The 16652-nt window shown below is 42.9% G+C and overlaps 7 protein-coding genes across 7 annotated transcripts; 4 read left to right on the forward strand and 3 right to left on the reverse strand.

Moving 5' to 3' along the window:
- The first annotated feature begins 102 nt into the window (after positions 1 to 102).
- Positions 103 to 1917, forward strand: LOC131281276 (eukaryotic translation initiation factor 3 subunit J). Its single transcript, XM_058310552.1, has 6 exons — positions 103 to 229; positions 457 to 551; positions 758 to 877; positions 953 to 1265; positions 1347 to 1486; positions 1564 to 1917. Exons 1-6 carry the CDS (start codon positions 214 to 216, stop codon positions 1624 to 1626), a joined length of 747 nt encoding a protein of 248 aa, XP_058166535.1. The 5' UTR covers positions 103 to 213; the 3' UTR covers positions 1627 to 1917.
- Positions 1918 to 3587: 1670 nt separating this feature from the next.
- On the reverse strand, positions 3588 to 4542 carry LOC131285251 (transcription factor BTF3 homolog 4). The gene is made up of 2 exons (XM_058314139.1): positions 4493 to 4542; positions 3588 to 4407 (listed from the first exon to the last, which is right to left on the reverse strand). The coding sequence occupies exon 2, from the start codon at positions 4370 to 4372 to the stop codon at positions 3893 to 3895; it is 480 nt and encodes a 159-aa protein (XP_058170122.1). The 5' UTR covers positions 4373 to 4407; positions 4493 to 4542; the 3' UTR covers positions 3588 to 3892.
- A 667-nt stretch (positions 4543 to 5209) lies between these two features.
- Positions 5210 to 8201, forward strand: LOC131285237 (peptidyl-prolyl cis-trans isomerase FKBP8). Its single transcript, XM_058314094.1, has 6 exons — positions 5210 to 5677; positions 5771 to 6151; positions 6220 to 6387; positions 6452 to 6541; positions 7048 to 7188; positions 7274 to 8201. The coding sequence occupies exons 1-6, from the start codon at positions 5303 to 5305 to the stop codon at positions 7352 to 7354; spliced, it is 1236 nt and encodes a 411-aa protein (XP_058170077.1). The 5' UTR covers positions 5210 to 5302; the 3' UTR covers positions 7355 to 8201.
- Positions 8202 to 8279: 78 nt separating this feature from the next.
- LOC131283069 (presequence protease, mitochondrial) lies at positions 8280 to 11388 on the reverse strand. The gene has a single exon (XM_058312636.1). The coding sequence runs from the start codon at positions 11386 to 11388 to the stop codon at positions 8338 to 8340; it is 3051 nt and encodes a 1016-aa protein (XP_058168619.1). The 3' UTR covers positions 8280 to 8337.
- A 777-nt stretch (positions 11389 to 12165) lies between these two features.
- LOC131294881 (armadillo repeat-containing protein 6 homolog) lies at positions 12166 to 14029 on the forward strand. Its single transcript, XM_058322934.1, has 4 exons — positions 12166 to 12288; positions 12352 to 12640; positions 12719 to 13190; positions 13256 to 14029. The coding sequence occupies exons 2-4, from the start codon at positions 12356 to 12358 to the stop codon at positions 13894 to 13896; spliced, it is 1398 nt and encodes a 465-aa protein (XP_058178917.1). The 5' UTR covers positions 12166 to 12288; positions 12352 to 12355; the 3' UTR covers positions 13897 to 14029.
- Positions 14030 to 14191: 162 nt separating this feature from the next.
- LOC131281161 (uncharacterized) lies at positions 14192 to 15691 on the forward strand. Its single transcript, XM_058310420.1, has 5 exons — positions 14192 to 14251; positions 14310 to 14428; positions 14498 to 14685; positions 14756 to 15435; positions 15505 to 15691. The coding sequence occupies exons 1-5, from the start codon at positions 14214 to 14216 to the stop codon at positions 15689 to 15691; spliced, it is 1212 nt and encodes a 403-aa protein (XP_058166403.1). The 5' UTR covers positions 14192 to 14213.
- Positions 15692 to 15762: 71 nt separating this feature from the next.
- LOC131281277 (ribosome biogenesis protein SLX9 homolog) lies at positions 15763 to 16608 on the reverse strand. Its single transcript, XM_058310554.1, has one exon. The coding sequence runs from the start codon at positions 16541 to 16543 to the stop codon at positions 15842 to 15844; it is 702 nt and encodes a 233-aa protein (XP_058166537.1). The 5' UTR covers positions 16544 to 16608; the 3' UTR covers positions 15763 to 15841.
- Positions 16609 to 16652: the final 44 nt, after the last annotated feature.

Genomic DNA, 16652 nt, shown 5'->3' on the forward strand with positions numbered 1-16652 from the left:
ACAAAATTAATGCTCGAATTTAACCCCCACTTGAACTTCCCATGAGCTGTCAAAGTGAAAGGGCAACGAAAAGAAAACAGCAAAGAAAAAAAGAAGAGTTCAAAAGTCAGCACGACGTTTGTGCAGCTCTGCGAAGGTTCCGAAAGGATACAAAAATTTGCCAGCAATCAGTAGAATATATCCTGCTCGCAGAACCGTGATATTTCTCGTACGATGGAAGACGATTGGGGTACGTACCCAGCAAAGCTAGTATTGTGTGGTGCAACGAATCTGTGCTCAATCGCCTCCCTACTGGTGTCGCTAATCCCTCCGTGCCACGACGGTGGTATTACCGTCACGGAATGCGTGTCACCAGGGATGATAAAATAGCACAGTACAGGAATGAACTGTGAATCGTAGTGGAAAACTATAAATAATGTACCTCAAAAGTAACGTAATTTTACGGTGTCGTTACAGAAGCGCTGGCCGGAGCCAAAGCCGAGCAGCTGTTTGCGAAGGCGGATGGCGCTGTTCGCGACAAATGGGCTGGCGAAGACGAGGATGATGTAAAGGTAGGTTCACCAGGTTTTTTCGTTAGTAGTCGTGCATCGGTCGAGTAGAAAGTAGTCAATAACTGGTTGGGAATGACACGATTCCTGCTAGTAATGATCACCTCAGATTGCTGACGTCAGATAATTTCTAGTAATTTTTTCGTCCGGTGAACGTACCGTATACTAAACAAAATCGCTTATATCTTTCGGCGTTTATCCAATTTTAGGAAAGCTGGGAGGATGAGGAAGAGGAAGAGGAGAAAAAGGACGAATCAAAAGGAGATAAATCGCCAGCTAAAAACGCCAAACCCAAGAAAACTGCCCAACAGAAACAACTAGAAAAAGAGGTAACATCGAAATGTGTGTTAACCCGGTACGCCGGTAATGCGCAATCCACACACTGTGTCCTTTACTAATTGTAGCAATTGAAACAGGAAAATGATGAAAGGCTACGAAGAGAGGAGGAGGCGGAAGCTTCTCTCACGCCGGAACAGCGGTTGGCCGAAAAACGAAGATTGCAGAAACTACAAGAAGAAAATGACCTGAAGACGGCTATGGAAACACTAGGAATCACATCAATGTCCAATAGCGGTGGAATCGATGGAATGCACCCGACCACGAAGGAGGAATTTGCCGATCTAGCAGATGCAATTAGCAAAAAGCTTTCAAACTATCGTGCACACCAAGAGTATCAAGGATTTTTAGAAGACCTTCTTCTTAAGGTATTCGCAAGTTGTAAGTGTTTTTAATTTACTTAAAAAAATTTAAAGTAACTTTGATTTTTAACACTCAATTTTCCTACGCCTTGTTCTACAGTGTCCTCCAACAGCATCAGAAAAGCTAAAACGACACTAGACAACCTGTACTTGGAAAAACAAAAGGTCGAGAAAGGTGACAAACCAAAGAAGACCAAAGGCGTCAAAGTAAAGGCGAGACTGCGTGTCGAGGGAGAGAACGTAAGTATGCTGGGTCAAACTTATGGGGCAAGTTGTCCTAACAGCAACGTGAACGGAATGTTCTTCTTTCCCTCTAGTCTGAAATTAATGAATATGCCACCAAGTATGATGATTTCGATGAGTACGATGACTTCATGTAACGGTTGTTACGGCTGCCGATATCAACCTGCATCAATGACCTTTTCATCATGCGAGCCCCTCTCGACAACATGTACGGCTGAACGGTGCACAGGATGTGAGAATGGAAACAGAACCACGTACACACAAGAACAGCGAGCATAGAGTAAGGAAGATTATTTACATTAGCTGTGTATTATCCTCAATGTTAATCGGTTCAGTTTTGTTACATTTCAAACTCGTCTTTGATAATAAATTAGCATGACAACCAGTCTGAATGCGGAAAAAAGAGAAGACGGTGTTTGACAAATTTATACCGAAGGAAATATGGAAGGAAAACAATCGCAATATGCAAGATAGAAAAACACCATTTAATATGCTTTCACTTTTGGCAACCCTAGAGTAGGCTCGTTCATTTTGGACTGTAATGTGTCCGTCATAGAGCGCCATGAAATTTGATTGTAAATAAACAGAAAGTTGAACAAACAAATGACGATTTTATAATTGTCAAGGGTTTTGTTTAACTTCTTTCAAGATATTTCACATCATGGTATACTTTTAGGATTTACGTTCTCAATGAAAAAAAAACTGTTGTGTGATATCTATATTTGAAAATGTTGAATTTTGAATCTAACGTAGGCTTGCTATAGTATCTAAATCCAATTTAATACCATAGCTTACTAATTCTACTTTAATAACTCTTATCTGTTGAATGTACGTGGAAATGTCCATTCTAGATGAGCAAAACCATACACCACTCTGTAGAATGGGATATGATACAACATGATACAATGTTTTGGAGAAACATTGTTAAAATCCAATATGTACAATAAGTTTTGATTTTATTGCCATCCACCATCAGCACCCCATGGAATGCCGCTCAAAGCATGCCTATTATTTTTATTACAATCTAACGCCAAACTGTATCGTTGACTAGAAGAATCACCAAAAATTTGATTTTAAAGTATCAAACTTGATAGAGTTCTTTGAACAGAACCGTTCTCCAAAATATTCAATGTATAAAATAAACGAATCTTGTGCCCGTGTGTTGCAGATTCTTGTTATACTAGGTTTCATTTTGAATTCTATAAAATATGAATAAAATTCCTCAAAGATGAGTTGCATGAATTTGAAGGATCTACTGCACGCACTCATATGATCCACTGTACGCACTCTCATCCGTCAGGAAAGCTTTATTTTGCCAAAAGCACGCGCGCTTCGAAATGACGGCCATCCCATGGTCGGTGGATGACTCATGACAAAAGCAGAAAAAAAAACATAAACCAATAGCACAGCGTCGTATTACGGTCTGACTATCAGTGAAACCAAATCTATGAACGCTTATCGCGAAGGATGCGGCGGGAAACCGCATTCAGATTGCGGCTGTGGCCATTGCTTCAGTAATAAGATTTCTGTTTCCCATCCAATAAGGTTAGCGTAGAAGCTACTGCGCTATTTTTAGCGCCATGTACTGCACAAGGAAAAAGAAAACTCACTGCCGGTCATAATGAGCAGTTCCCATGACCCACGAAGTCCAGCCGGCAGAGCGAAATTGAATGGAGCAACCTTCACAGTTTATTTCCTTAACACGCTACGCTTTTATTCCATGTTCCATTTATCGACGTAATCCCGTGCTTATAATGCGAAGGATGTTATGAATAAGTCGTAAGATTGTTTGTTTTGATCTTATTCGCTCTCTGTATTTACAGTTCCTTTTCCGTACTCGGTATATAACCTCACAAATGCTTCGAGAATGCTGTTCGATTGTTTTGACATTGGCTCTGCAATGGTTCCTGGTTTTTATTGAAGAAATATCTTATGTATGGAGTGATGTTTGCTTGCTGATGCTCAATACACATTCTCAAAAGTTCTCTCTTAACAAGACAAAATAAATGCCAGAGTTATGATTACTGTATCCCACCAGCCATCATAGGACCGATAGGACACTTATTAGTTTTTAATGTTTAATTAAAATGTCAGCATATTGTCGTACAGAATCAATCGACGAAGCGGCACCGCACAACTTGGTTGTTCAACAAAGCAGTTCCATTACCATGGGCTTACGAAAAAATATCCGAAATAAGGAGTGCGGATCGAAGAAGAGTACATGAGGATGATTCAGAGTTCAACAAGCCGAATGCGACAAAATTGCGATGAATTCGTTTTTTTAGCAGCAAGGACTGTGTACATTGTTTACTGCACTGTTTTCCACTGCTCTGGAGTCAACTTCATGATGGGGAATAAAACGAAACGGAAGAGGTTATACTAGTAGAAGAAGTTACAAGGAGTTTATGAGGAAACCGGGACCTCTGATGCCTTAGGGCTAGCGGCATTCTCGGCCTCCTTCTTCGACACTTCTTCAAAGTTCTCCGTCAGCTCCGGTACGTCGTCATCCTCTTCGTTGGCGGCCTCAGCATGAGCCAACTTTTTCAGATGCTGCAGCCCTTCTGGACCAAGCTGGGAGATGATATTGGGCAGCATTTCGGTGATCTGCTTCGATTCGCTGTGGCCCGTGATAGCAAACGTATTGGTGGCCAGCGACGCCTGAGTCTTTGGGTTGTTGAAGTGGATCACCGTGCCATCGTTCTTGATCATGTTCACTTCCTCAATTCCGGGAATGGTGTTGACCCCGAGCTTTTTCAGCGACATCTGCAGCTTCTTGTCGTCGACGGCCGAGCTCGTGTGGACGATCTTCTTCTTGCGGCGAGGCATGCCCTTGCCGCCGATACGCACCTCATTTTGCATCTTCTTCAGCTTTTCCGCGTTCATCTTGATGTGGTACTGGCCGCCGGTCTGCTTTTACACTGCAATAGTAGTAGTTTGGAGAAGAAATTTCAACAAATTACTATAAAATTTTCCACTTTTTAGCCGGAGCTCTGTAAAACGCACATGTGAAAATTGTGACAATCGTCGCAAGAAAGAGAGGTGCCGATGGCAGCTTAGGTTTTTTTCTTTTTCTTGAAGCTGTCATGAGGATGCCTAGGAAGCAAAGAAACGTCATTGGATCATGGATCTTATTTGAATGAGCAGAGGGTTTATCAGCTAAAATTTGTATTTTCCTTTGCTTATCGTTTGATTTTATTGACTAAAACTTCTTTAAATATTATGATCTGGTTAGTAAATTAAACAGATTTTTAGTTTTGAGAAAGTTGCACATAAAAATTGAAACAATTTTCTGTCTGTCAAATCCAACAGCTTCAGCACGGACTTCGATTGAATCCAGCTGTCAATTATCATAGATATCGCGTCAAAGGAATCGAACACCTTCGTCGGTGTTGTTTCTTCAGTTTACAACAAAGTTTTTTCACTTCGGAGCTCAAAACTTCGTGTTTTCCAGAAAGGTAAATTGCTACACTTTGTGAACAGTCTGGGGCATTTGTTTCAATCGTGCGCTGCTATGTTGGAGATGAGAAATTAAATTACCAAACACAGCACACACTGCTTACGTCGATTCTAGAAGTCTCTTGTGAAGGCTCTTGTGATTGAATCAACTTTCGAGTGCCATTTTCTGACGACGTCATTGCGTAGTGTTTTCAGCTGTCGCTGGTGGAAAGCTGTTTTGCTGTGTTGTAATTTTGTTCGCTACCGGTTTTCGTTGTCTGGCAGTACACAAATCTAGCCAACAATTCAGATTAAACGCTTGCGCCACCGTCATACATTTATACAGTTTCCTGTAAAACCTGCACTTTACCCCTCAGCATGGATGCAGAAAAGTCGAGTAGCAGCTCCTTCGAGGATCTGTCGAACCTTAACGAACAGGAGCGTGCTGAATTGGCCTCCTCGGTGCCTGAAGCAACCCAAAGCAAACCAGCAAAGGAACAATCGCAGGAACAACGACCAGAACTCGAAGATTCGGATAAGGGGGCTAACGATCCGGAGACATCGGAGAGTGAGCCGGAATATATGGACATTCTGGGCAACGGAACGCTGCTCAAAAAGGTGCTTACAAAAGGACGGTCGGAGCATAGGCCCGAAAGCAAGGATATTGTGGTCATTACCTACAGCGGACGCCTGGAGGATGGAACGGTCGTTGAGGAACAAACCAACTTTGTGGTGCAAGTTGACGACGTGGAGGTAGGTAGTACCGGTAATTGATAACGAAGACGATCGATATGATAACAATTGTGCGCCCGATTTTGCTACGCATTACTTTCTTCCCCCGCTTAGGTAGTGCAGGGCTTAGATATGGCGCTGAAGCTAATGAACGAGGGAGAAGTCGCCGAAGTCATCGTGAATGCACGCTTTGGGTACGGTGAGCTCGGAGTTAAAGATCCCACCGAGCATGATCCGGTCCAGAAAACCGTGCCGCCCAACGCAACCATCACCTATACGGTTGAGTTGCTATCAATAAAGGAAGAGGGCGATGTGGAAACAAGGTCCTATGCTTCCCGAAAGGAGATTGGCAACAAGAAACGATTACGTGGTAATTTCTGGATGAAGCGTCAGGAGTACAATCTGGCCATTCAGAGCTATCGGCGATCGCTGGAGTATCTGGATGACACGGTCAGTGCGGGCGGTATGATGGAGTCCGGACCAGGCACAGTCGAGGTAGATGGCGAGAGTCTTTCCAAACTTATGTTATTTAACCGGAGAGTTATATTTTTGTTTTCGTTTAGCTCTCCCCAACGGAACTGCAAGATTTGCTCGAGGATCGGATGAAAGTGTACAATAACCTCGCACTAGCTCAGCTTAAAATATCGGCTTATGACGCCGCCCTTAAATCCGTCGATCACGTGCTGAAATGCCAACCAACAAATGCGAAAGCTTTGTATCGCAAGGGCAAGGTATGTAAAATGTAGCCAACAATGTCTTAGCTCCAGTGTTTACCTATCTCTAATACCTTCATAGGTTTTGGATGCCAAAGGCGATACAAAGGGTGCTATCACTCTGCTTCAGAAAGCCGCCACTCTCGACGTTGACGATAAGCTAATACAGTCGGTAAGGGGTTAAAGTTTTATTTGTATTTACATGTGAATTATTAGTAAGTTTATCGGGCTGTGGTGCGTTGTTCTAGCTATAAGCTAAGATAAGCTAAAAGCGGAAACTTACAAATTGCTGTACATTTTACCAAAGAGTAAAATAAGTTACATAAACTATGTTGTGGATCACTTTTTAAACATTTACCGCAGGATGCTAGGCAAAGTTGAGCAGATTGATCCAAATCTAGATACCATTACAGAAAAATTAAAGTCCTAGGAAACATTTTAGTCGCACACACGGGTTTTTGTCGCACTCATGTTGTAAGAGCAAAATACCGACCGACGCGACGATCAGGTTTCAGCATACAGAGTGTGTCCGATCGCTTTAATTAGTTAGCATACATACTAGTCAATCCTGTCCAATATTCCCTGTTTACTATTTTTATTGTAGATTTGGTTTGGAAACTAGAGTAAACAAGTGCAATCTTCTCTCTTAAATGTTTTTTTTTTGTTTTTAAATTGCAGGAATTATCAAAACTGATCCTAAAATCCAAACGTGAGGCTCGAAACGAAAAAGACCTGTACCAGAAAATGTTGGGCCAGGCACAGAAACTGGAGCAAAAAACGAAGACAGCCCCGGTAACGCAAAACACAGAATCATCCAAGGTAAGGAAAGTGAGACATAAAAGGAAATGGGAATTGAGTGAAAAATTTGCTTACCATTCTTTTTATATTTTCTTTCAATTTCCAGCTTAAAATGTGGGGCTACCTGGTGGGCACGATTTTGTTCGGCGTCGCCGGCGTGGCCATCTATCGATACAATAATCCCTAAACGCGAAACCTTTGGTCAGCAATCTGGGTCGCTTAATTTTTTTTTTCTAACGACACATACTCCGTTCAAGTAATGAATGAAACAATCGAATTAAATCGGCGCGAAAAGAATACGAGCAAACAAGAACACAGCGCAGCAATGGTAGGAAAATATGGTTTATTGGTGAAACGTGAAACGGTACCGAAACTGCCGGAACACAAATATGTACGAATAGGAAATGCGGTGAGGGTTACGATACCTTAGCCACGAGGTATATATCTTTAATTTATCTATGTGTGTTTATGTATCAGAGGATCGATCTTGTGTTAGGTTTCTTTGAGATTGTTTGCAATTAGCTAATAGTATCGCTTTTTATGTTTGATAATTACCATTTTCAATATGTGAATTGTCTAGAAAGAAGTTCACAAATCGTATTTTTGAAGGAAAAGAAAAGACAATGCCAGATTCACCTTGCGTTTTTCTACAGAAGGCAGAATTCCCTGGCAATGCTTCCCTAAGAACTTTTATGAAGAATAATTTGGCGGTGCCCATTTCGGTGCATTTGAGTAACAACTCATCATTCCGTTCGATGTATGCAGTGCATTTTGAAATACCCGGTGGAAGGAGGGTGTACGAAAAGAAGATATTTGTTATCAGACTGGCGATGGAGGTTAACCGCATCACATCCCCTCAAATATTGATACCCGTAGCTTAAATAAGTCATATGATGGTTTTTTGTCATTTGTTTGGTTTTTTCGTTATTTACGTCCGCGTAGGAAAAGAGTGAAAGCATTTTAAGATGAACGTCTTTTACGCTAAATAAACGTTATTTTATGTATATATCAAAATATATTATTCAACCTTCATATATCCCGTTGTTTACTTTTTTGAGCAACTTTTTGTTCATATTGAAATAATTGAAAGCAGTTAGTGATAAGATGTCCCCTTTATGGATATTATTTATTCATTATTTGCGTCAGAAGCTTTTAACATGTGCAAGACATCTACAGTGTGAACGTTTTCCATGATTCGCCGTCCTTCGAAAGCGTTTTGTTTTCCGGACCTAACACCGACTTTCCGACCACAGCGACCGCTCCTGGCCGCAGATATCGCTCGTTCACTTCCAGTAGCTGTTCCTTTGTTACTTCCAGCACCGCTGCCCGATGTTTGCTGAACAGCTCGTCCGAAATGCCCTGTCGAAACAGATCCATACCACGCTCAAGGGGCGCAATAGGCACGTCTAGCTGCTGCAGGACACCTAACTTCGCCTCGAAAAGCGTCTGCTCATCCAGGCCGACAACGGACTGGACGTTCCAGGCATGAGCTCCATCGAATACGTCCAAAGTTGTGCGCGAGTTGGGATCGCGGTAGCTGAAAAAGTTGAACAGTCCATCGGAGGTAATTTTTGCCCCAGCACCGTACGCTCCGTTCTGCTCACGCACAACCGGTAGGAGATACTTTGCCGAGAGGTACTTGGCGAGCACCTTTAGTGGAGCGTAATCTCGGTGGGTGTACGGAACAGCGTGGATCGATTTGGCGCAATAGTTCACCGGAATATTCATCACCGTATGGCGACAGGTGGTGTTGCTGCTAGCCTCTTCTCCGAGTGTATGCGAAATATTCCACACCCGGGCAGAGCTGCGCAGGGGCACGCTGTTAACGAACGACTCGTAATGTCGGACCGTTTGTTGTTCCGACGACGGTGTAAAATTGAGGGCACACCTCATCCCCGCTTCGGCGAACAGTTTCGTGATGGAGCGACATTTTTCCAAAATTTCCTCCGGCTTATGGCTCTGCGTGAGGTTTTTCATGAACGATAAATGCTCTATACCCATTAGCCTTTCCCTAAGCTGACCCGTTTCCGTGACCAACCCGTTAGCATTCTGCATTGCGTACATATGGCCGGACTGCGCGATTCCGATCGACATCTCCGATAGGTAGTTCTCCAGAAGCATCTCGAAACGTGTCACGTCCTTCATCTCGAGCTCATTAAAAATACGCCGGAAGATATCAAACATATCGGGCACGTTCTGATCCAACGCGTACGTACCAAAGTACAGACCAAACTCGTACTGTTCTGTGTTGTGAACATTCTCCACGAGGTGAGTCGAAAACCCGATGCCCGCTGTCTTCGAGCTGACCAGTTGATCGAACTCTCGATAGTTCACACCCTTTGTGCCGAATTGGGTGATTATCGTATTGAACAGCGGAAGAAGCATTTTTTGCTCTTCGTTTAACCTATTAACGTCAAGTATGCCGCGGAAGTAAACGATTCCGTTAGTATTCACAGGACACAGTTGCGTCGGGACGTTGGAGACAAGCCTCTGATCAACTTTCGTTTCGCTCACTTTCTTTTCGATCTCATCCAACCGGAGGCACGGCAGAACATCCGTGTTCGGGGGTGCTTTTTGAGCCTCGGACAGCTCGATTCCTTCCCGATAAATTCGTTCCTTGTCGGAATCGTTAAGGTTTGCCACCTTCTGCTGCAGGTTACTTCGCTCGGCGTCCAAAAGTTGTTTATCGTAGGTTTCATCCGGTGACATGGTCATCGTAAGCCGATGCCTGTTGTTACGGAAATAGTACTCTACCTTATTCTGCAGGTACTTTGGGTTGGCCGACATATGTTCGCGCAGCTTCCGCACTGATTCGGACACGTTCATTGCTCTTATCAAATCCCCGTCGTGGTTCCAGAGTGGTGTCAGATTGAACAGCAGTCCGAGGCCAAACTTGGTAGTTTGATGCTTCATCGTCAGCTCGATGCTGTGCAGCACGCTTTCGATATGTGCCTGCTCGAAACCCTTGTCGATGACTTCATCCACCGTGCGATCAAAGATTTGCTCAACTCGCTCGAAATCATCCACTGCGAGATCCTGCAAGCCAACCACGAACATCGTATCGCGTATATGGGAATCAAACCCGGTCAGCTGATTGTAGCCGCCGGAGATGTTCGGTTCGATGAGATTTTTGTAGAAGAACGAATTCGGCCCTTTCACTAGCAACTCCGTGAGGATGTGCATAAGAAACGTTTCATAAACATCGGTTATGTCAGTCATTAGATAACCGATAGCAATCTGGTTCTGTTTCTCGATCGGGGCCCCCATGTTATCATACCGGCTACGAACATGGTCCTTCTTTGCGCCTGTCCATCGTTTCTGCGGCGGAATCACGCTGTACCGTGAATCTATGCGATCGTAGTCGCTCAGATATTGACCGTCCACAAATGCCATCGTTTTATCGAGATCGAAGCAACCGTAGCTGAAGATGCGTGCGTTACTTGGATGGTAATACTTTTGATGGAAATTGACCAAATCCTCGTGCCGCAGCTGTGGAATATCGAGCGGGTCTCCGCCGGACACGTACCCGTACGTGTGGTCGGGAAGGATTTTGTTGAAAAACTTCTGACCAAATACAGCCGAATTTTCAGAAAATGCTCCCTTCATTTCGTTGTACACCACACCTTTGAAGACGTAGTCTGACTTCGGGTTTGTCAACTCCGCGTGCTCCAAACGCCAACCTTCCTGCAGAAAGTCGAGATACTTTAGGTTCGGTCGGAATGCAGCGTCCATGTAGATGGTTTGCAGGTTGCGGAAATCGATTTCATTCGTCGAGCTGAATGGGTACAGCGTGTAATCCGGTCCGGTCATCGCATTCATGAATGTGGCCAAACTTCGGTTAAGCATTTTGAAGAACGGATCCCGCACGGGAAATTTCTCCGAGCCACAGAGCACATTGTGCTCTAGGATGTGTGGGAGCCCGGTCGAGTCGAACGGGGTGGTGCGGAAGTTGATCGAAAACACATTGTTACTATCCTGTCGGTCGATGTGCAGATACTGCAAACCCGTTTTTTCGTGCTGGAACATGTAGGCGGTCATATTGAAATCGGCAATGAACTGCGCCTGGATGCAAACGAATCCATTGTAACGATCACCCGGTTTGTATCGATCGGCAGCCTTTATGTTTGCGAGAATCGCCGGATTTATCTTTGGCGCCGGTGTCGAAGAGAGAAATCGACGGGAGGGTAGAAAACGTTTCATTGATGATACTTGTCGTAGCATTCTGCAGGCTTTAGTAGAAAGAAGTAGATAGTAAACAGTGACAAACTTAATGGATGCAAATGTACGTTCAATATTTCTCAAATTAACTCACCCTTTTCGCAGTACAATCTTCTGGATGATGCAGTCAATGATCAAAATTTCATAACACTTCTTGCTTGACTTGGGGAGCAAGTTGTCAAAATAGTTATGCTGTCAGTTTGCCTGTTTTTTGTAAATCGGTTAACAGCTGATGGCTTTCCATATTAATTTATACCTAGTTCTATCTTGGAACACCTTTTTGTGAAACGCAAATTGCTAATTATTCTTTCACGAAATAACTAATCAACATCAACCATATTCAAGAATTTCGTTAGCGTGGTGTAGACGTTGCTTGTGTCCATGAAATAGAAATAGATGAAACTAAAATCAACTACAACCTTCAACCACGTTTTTCAATTTACTCGGCTTTTCATTCATACTTTTCAAGAAACATGGTCAAACATCGCCCAAAAAATAACCCTTGATTTTACCCCCTAATGATTGGTAAAAGCTGTCAAAAATCAGCTGATTATGTTATTCTTTTTTTTTTCTAGAGTCTCTCTACCACTACGGGAGGAGTGAAAGTGCAGGCGCTTTGTCTACAGTAGTGTCGTGGAAAACACAGCCTGTTTTCATAATCGTTTTGTATGCAGCTTCAGTTATTGGCTTGGTGTGGATATTTTTGTAGTTTTTAAACAATTTTATGAAAACAATTGTTTCGTAAATCAACGCAATCAGGCTCTGACCAGAAGTTTAATCGAGTGTCCTTTGAACCTCGCTCGTACTGACTCATACAGTCTTTACGTTGCTACATTTTTCTGTAATATCGTCCCACACAACTTTCGTCTCTCTCGCATCTTACATACGTTGAGCACGTCAAAGGTATGCATGCAAAATTTACAATAACTTATGGTTTTAAATGTGTCTATTTTTCCATATCTCCAGCGCAATGGCCAAAGTAATCAGCCAGGAAACATTTGATGAGGTGGTGAAGGAAAACATAGTCGAATTTTCGATGTCGGTTGAAGAGGCACGAGAGGAAACTATCAAACAATTTGAAGCTCAGGGAATCAATCTAGGAAATATCATCAAAGATCTGAACGTGAACCCGGAAACGGGAATTCCGTTGATGAACGAAAGTGTGGACGCATTGAAATTACTCGAAAAATCTATCAACACGGAGCACGAGAAGTTTGGCCAGCATTTGGATGTCGTTGCCGAAGAGTGCAAGCTGGTATGTAGAGAGCATGGCACTTTGTACTGAAAGTGGTGTATAGTAAAAACGCGGTTATTTTCGAATAACTTTTCATAGGGCGTCCCTCACCGTGTGTTGGCTGCAAAACTTGGCGCATACGATCTGATTGTTAATGTGCTGGAAGCAAAAGAGGAGCTACCAGTGGACGTTTTGATTCAATTGGTAAACGCAGCCAATGCAATCATAAATAAGCAACCGGACGTGTTTAACATTAACTCGCTCGCCGTCGCGCTAAAGCATTTAAAAAGCGCATCCGATAGTAAAGTTATTTGTGCCGTGCTAAGATGGCTTCAAAAGGCGTGTATTTTGCACGAAATGAACCGGCAAATGATTATGGAGGACAATCTTACAATTCCTACTGTTAAAGCTTTCCTCGCACGACCGGAACCGGAAGTCGTACGTAATACTTGCACGCTGTTCCGGTACTTGGTGTTGGACGATGATATTCGGGTCGAGTTTGGTAAGGCGCATGAACATGCTCGTCAATTAGCAGCGGAATCGCTCACTGAAATCACGCAGTTACTGACCAGTAAGTTTCTTGTTTTAATTTACAATTACAATTAAAATTAAATATTTTATGGTCTTCTGTTGTAGAGTTCAAGTCTGATCAAGATACCGTAGGTGATTTGATGCTAACCATCGCATCGTTGACCGTTCGCAATGAATTTTGCCAGACGGTCGAGGAGGCAGGAGGACTGAAATTTATACTGGATGCGATGGTCGAGTATCCGGACTCGGTGAAAATTATTCGCGAGGCGTGCAAACTGCTCAAAGCCTTGGCCGGTAATGACACCGTCAAGCTGCACATAGTCCAATGTGGGGCTGCTCCGTTGTTGGAATCGGCATTGAATCGTCACAAAGACAACGAACCTTTCGCAAGACACGCATTGGCTTGCATATCTACGCTGGCGCTTCGCGAGCCGAGCAACAGCAGTACCTTGTTCGAGACGGGCATTTCGGAGACGATTATTCAAACGATGAAAATCCACAGTGGCAGCAAGATCATTCAGCGCAATGGTTCCTGGGCCGTGCGTAACATGGTTTCACGATCGCGCGATCAATGTGACACGTTCATAGCGCAGGGAGCCGAAGATGTACTAAATCAGGCTCTGAAAGATCATCCAAGCATCGCACACGACGTAAAGTCAGCTCTTCGGGATCTGGGATGCAAGGTCCATCTGAACGAGGAGTGGAAGGCTCAGTCGGAAATTCAAATTAAAAATGACACAAATTAACTATTGCACACGCAACGAAATGCATTGTAACGATTATGAATCCTTAAACATTACCGCATACTAACGTGAGTTTTGCACATCATTTGACAACGTACACAGTCCAATAAAAATCGTATGTTTTTCACTAATCATCCTTATTTAAAAATAAACATGTTTCTATCTACATTTATTGAAATAAATTTCTTTTGACGACTAATTATTGTACTGTATACGAATGTGATTGAAAAAAGTAAAAAAAAAATATAGAAAAGCCGGGAAACGTCAATCCGGATTTTATTTTCTGTATACAAAACAAACTCTCAAACAAGAAAGCAGAGATGGCAGATAAAACTGTGCAAAGAAACTCCCTTCTAAAGTAAGTAATAAAGTGCAATTGGCTTTATAAAACATAATCTGGTTTTTGTATTTTTAAGTGGGAATGAAATGGTGCAACATCATACGTCGACATATGAAGTGCATTCACAGTTCAATCGTTTGGTTTCACTCGATGAGTTGGATGAATCTAGGCAACACGATTTAAAGCGTATGCAAGGTACACAATTGCACTTTTCGAGAGCACCCAAAAACATGTCATGTTACGTTATACAATTTTAATTTGTAGAAGAACTTCGCCTTCTGCTGACGCAAGAACGGGTAAATAAATCAGGCAGCATCTCGGAAGGCGCCTGGGAGGAGGACCAACACCGGGTACGCCTCACGCGGGTGGAAGGAAAGTGGCAATCATACGGTTATGAAAATTCTACGGGTAAATACGTTGAAAGCCACGAGGCTCTTTTCCTCATGGAAATGGTAATTCATCAATCGAAACATTCGCTCCCGCGGATTTGCAATGTAACACGTTCTTGTATTTATTCTTTAGAACCGGCTTATGGTGAAATGGAAAGGCGTGGTGGTGTCGATTGAGCAAGGGTACAGTTTATTACTTGGCCGACCGAATTCACTCACCTTGGAAGAGTACCAGGTTTACTCAGTGCTAAACCGAGCAAGCTACTACGTTCTGCAGTATGATCCGGTTCGGGTCTATCGAACAGAAGTAACCGATCTTCCTTCCGTGGAAGAACGCTGCGTGTGGGGAAACCTCTACGAAATGCTACATCAACCCAACCCTCGCGAAACGTTGGATCCCAAGGCGAATGGCAAGTTGTACGAAACGGTGCGCAGATCGATGCTGAAGTATAATAATCTCATCAAAAAACAATCTTCGGTGAAAGACCAAACGAGCGGTGAAGAGTTCAACAAAGAAGTGAAAGAGCCAGCCACCAAACGGAGTAAATTTGAATTTCAAGAAGTATGCCGTGAAAACGAATGCTTTAGCATGGTTGAGCGTTTCCGAAGGATTTTCGATCGATTCGACATAATTCGTAGTATCTCCGAACACCATCATAATGATGGTGATGCTTCCCTTCAGGATGAGCACAGGTGCGATTCAGTTGAGGATCCTGGGACTTTGCAGATTGCCTTTGACTTGTTTGCTCCTGAATGGCAGGGTTTTAAGAAATCACATCTTCCATTACCAATTGCACGAATCGTCGTGAGAAGGTAAGGTCGATGATTATGAAGCAAAATATTTTACAAGAATTCAATGCCACATCAATCTATTCATTCTAGGTCATCTCAATCGATGCCATACTTTAGGGAGCTACTAGCTATTCACAATCGTCAGAATCAACGGGTGCCTTTGATGCTAATGTTAGTTTCCGATAGTTTAACAGTTCACTGTTTTCTGTATGATATGACACGTGTGCCTCGAAACATTATCACATTACCGAACGAGTCGACAAGTGGTACCAAATAAATCCGTTCTGTTGTAATTTCTCATGAGTATGGTTTAAATCAGAAGCGCTGAAATAAGTATAGATTCGAAAATGTAACATATTTAATTACTTTCAAAGTATACAATGGTAGATAGATTTGTAGAGTAACTTGCATTCGTTACCACAGATGATTAGCTAGATGCAGTTCCCATCAATAGCGCCAGTTGTTCCTTACGAGTGTTTTTGATATGCTCTGCAATAACCTTTTTTGGATCTTTTTGAAACTTTTTATCGTTAATAACTTGCTTCATGGCCGTACAGCGGGTGATAAATTCTCGTTTGCGTTGCTTCATGCGAAGAGCTCTGCGTGATTTTTTGCTTTTGGGCTCTGGTTTTTTGTCGAACTGTGGTACTCCCGTCTTGAGCTTGGTTGATGATTTTATTTCAAACAATGAATCCAGCGACGGAAGAGCGTCCAGCAATGGTCTCAGGTCCCCGGTAATTGCCGTTTTCTCGCGCTTTTTCCGCTCTTTGTCCTTTTTAAATGCATCTTTCGTGAGCTCGATCTTCTTGAGCATTTCATCTTTTCGGAACTGCTTTTTCTCCTTTTTGGACAATCGTGAAATGGCCAACTTTCGTAACTTTTTCACTTTCTGTCCGTCAACGTGATCATCCGTATCAGTTGTCGACGGTTCAGAATTCTGTGGCTCAGCAAGTTTCGGTTTATCTTTCGGTTTAGGTTTTCGCTCGATGATTTTGAAACTCTTTGGCTCGGGACCATTCAGCTGAACAGCCGTAGAGCGATAGATTGGAAAAGGGCCTTTCACTGAAGCATCTTCTGCCGATTTCTGGGCAATTTTGTGCTTCAAGATCTTTTTGTTCAATTTACCCATTTTTGAGTAAATGTGCTACGACGAAAAGAACCAACTTCGAGGAAGGTATATTTGTTTTCTTTTGAACTTTTTTTACCTAAACATATTTGACAATGTAGCACGCGGATAA

Source organism: Anopheles ziemanni, chromosome 2, assembly GCF_943734765.1.
Source record: "Anopheles ziemanni chromosome 2, idAnoZiCoDA_A2_x.2, whole genome shotgun sequence".
Lineage (NCBI taxonomy): Eukaryota > Metazoa > Arthropoda > Insecta > Diptera > Culicidae > Anopheles > Anopheles ziemanni.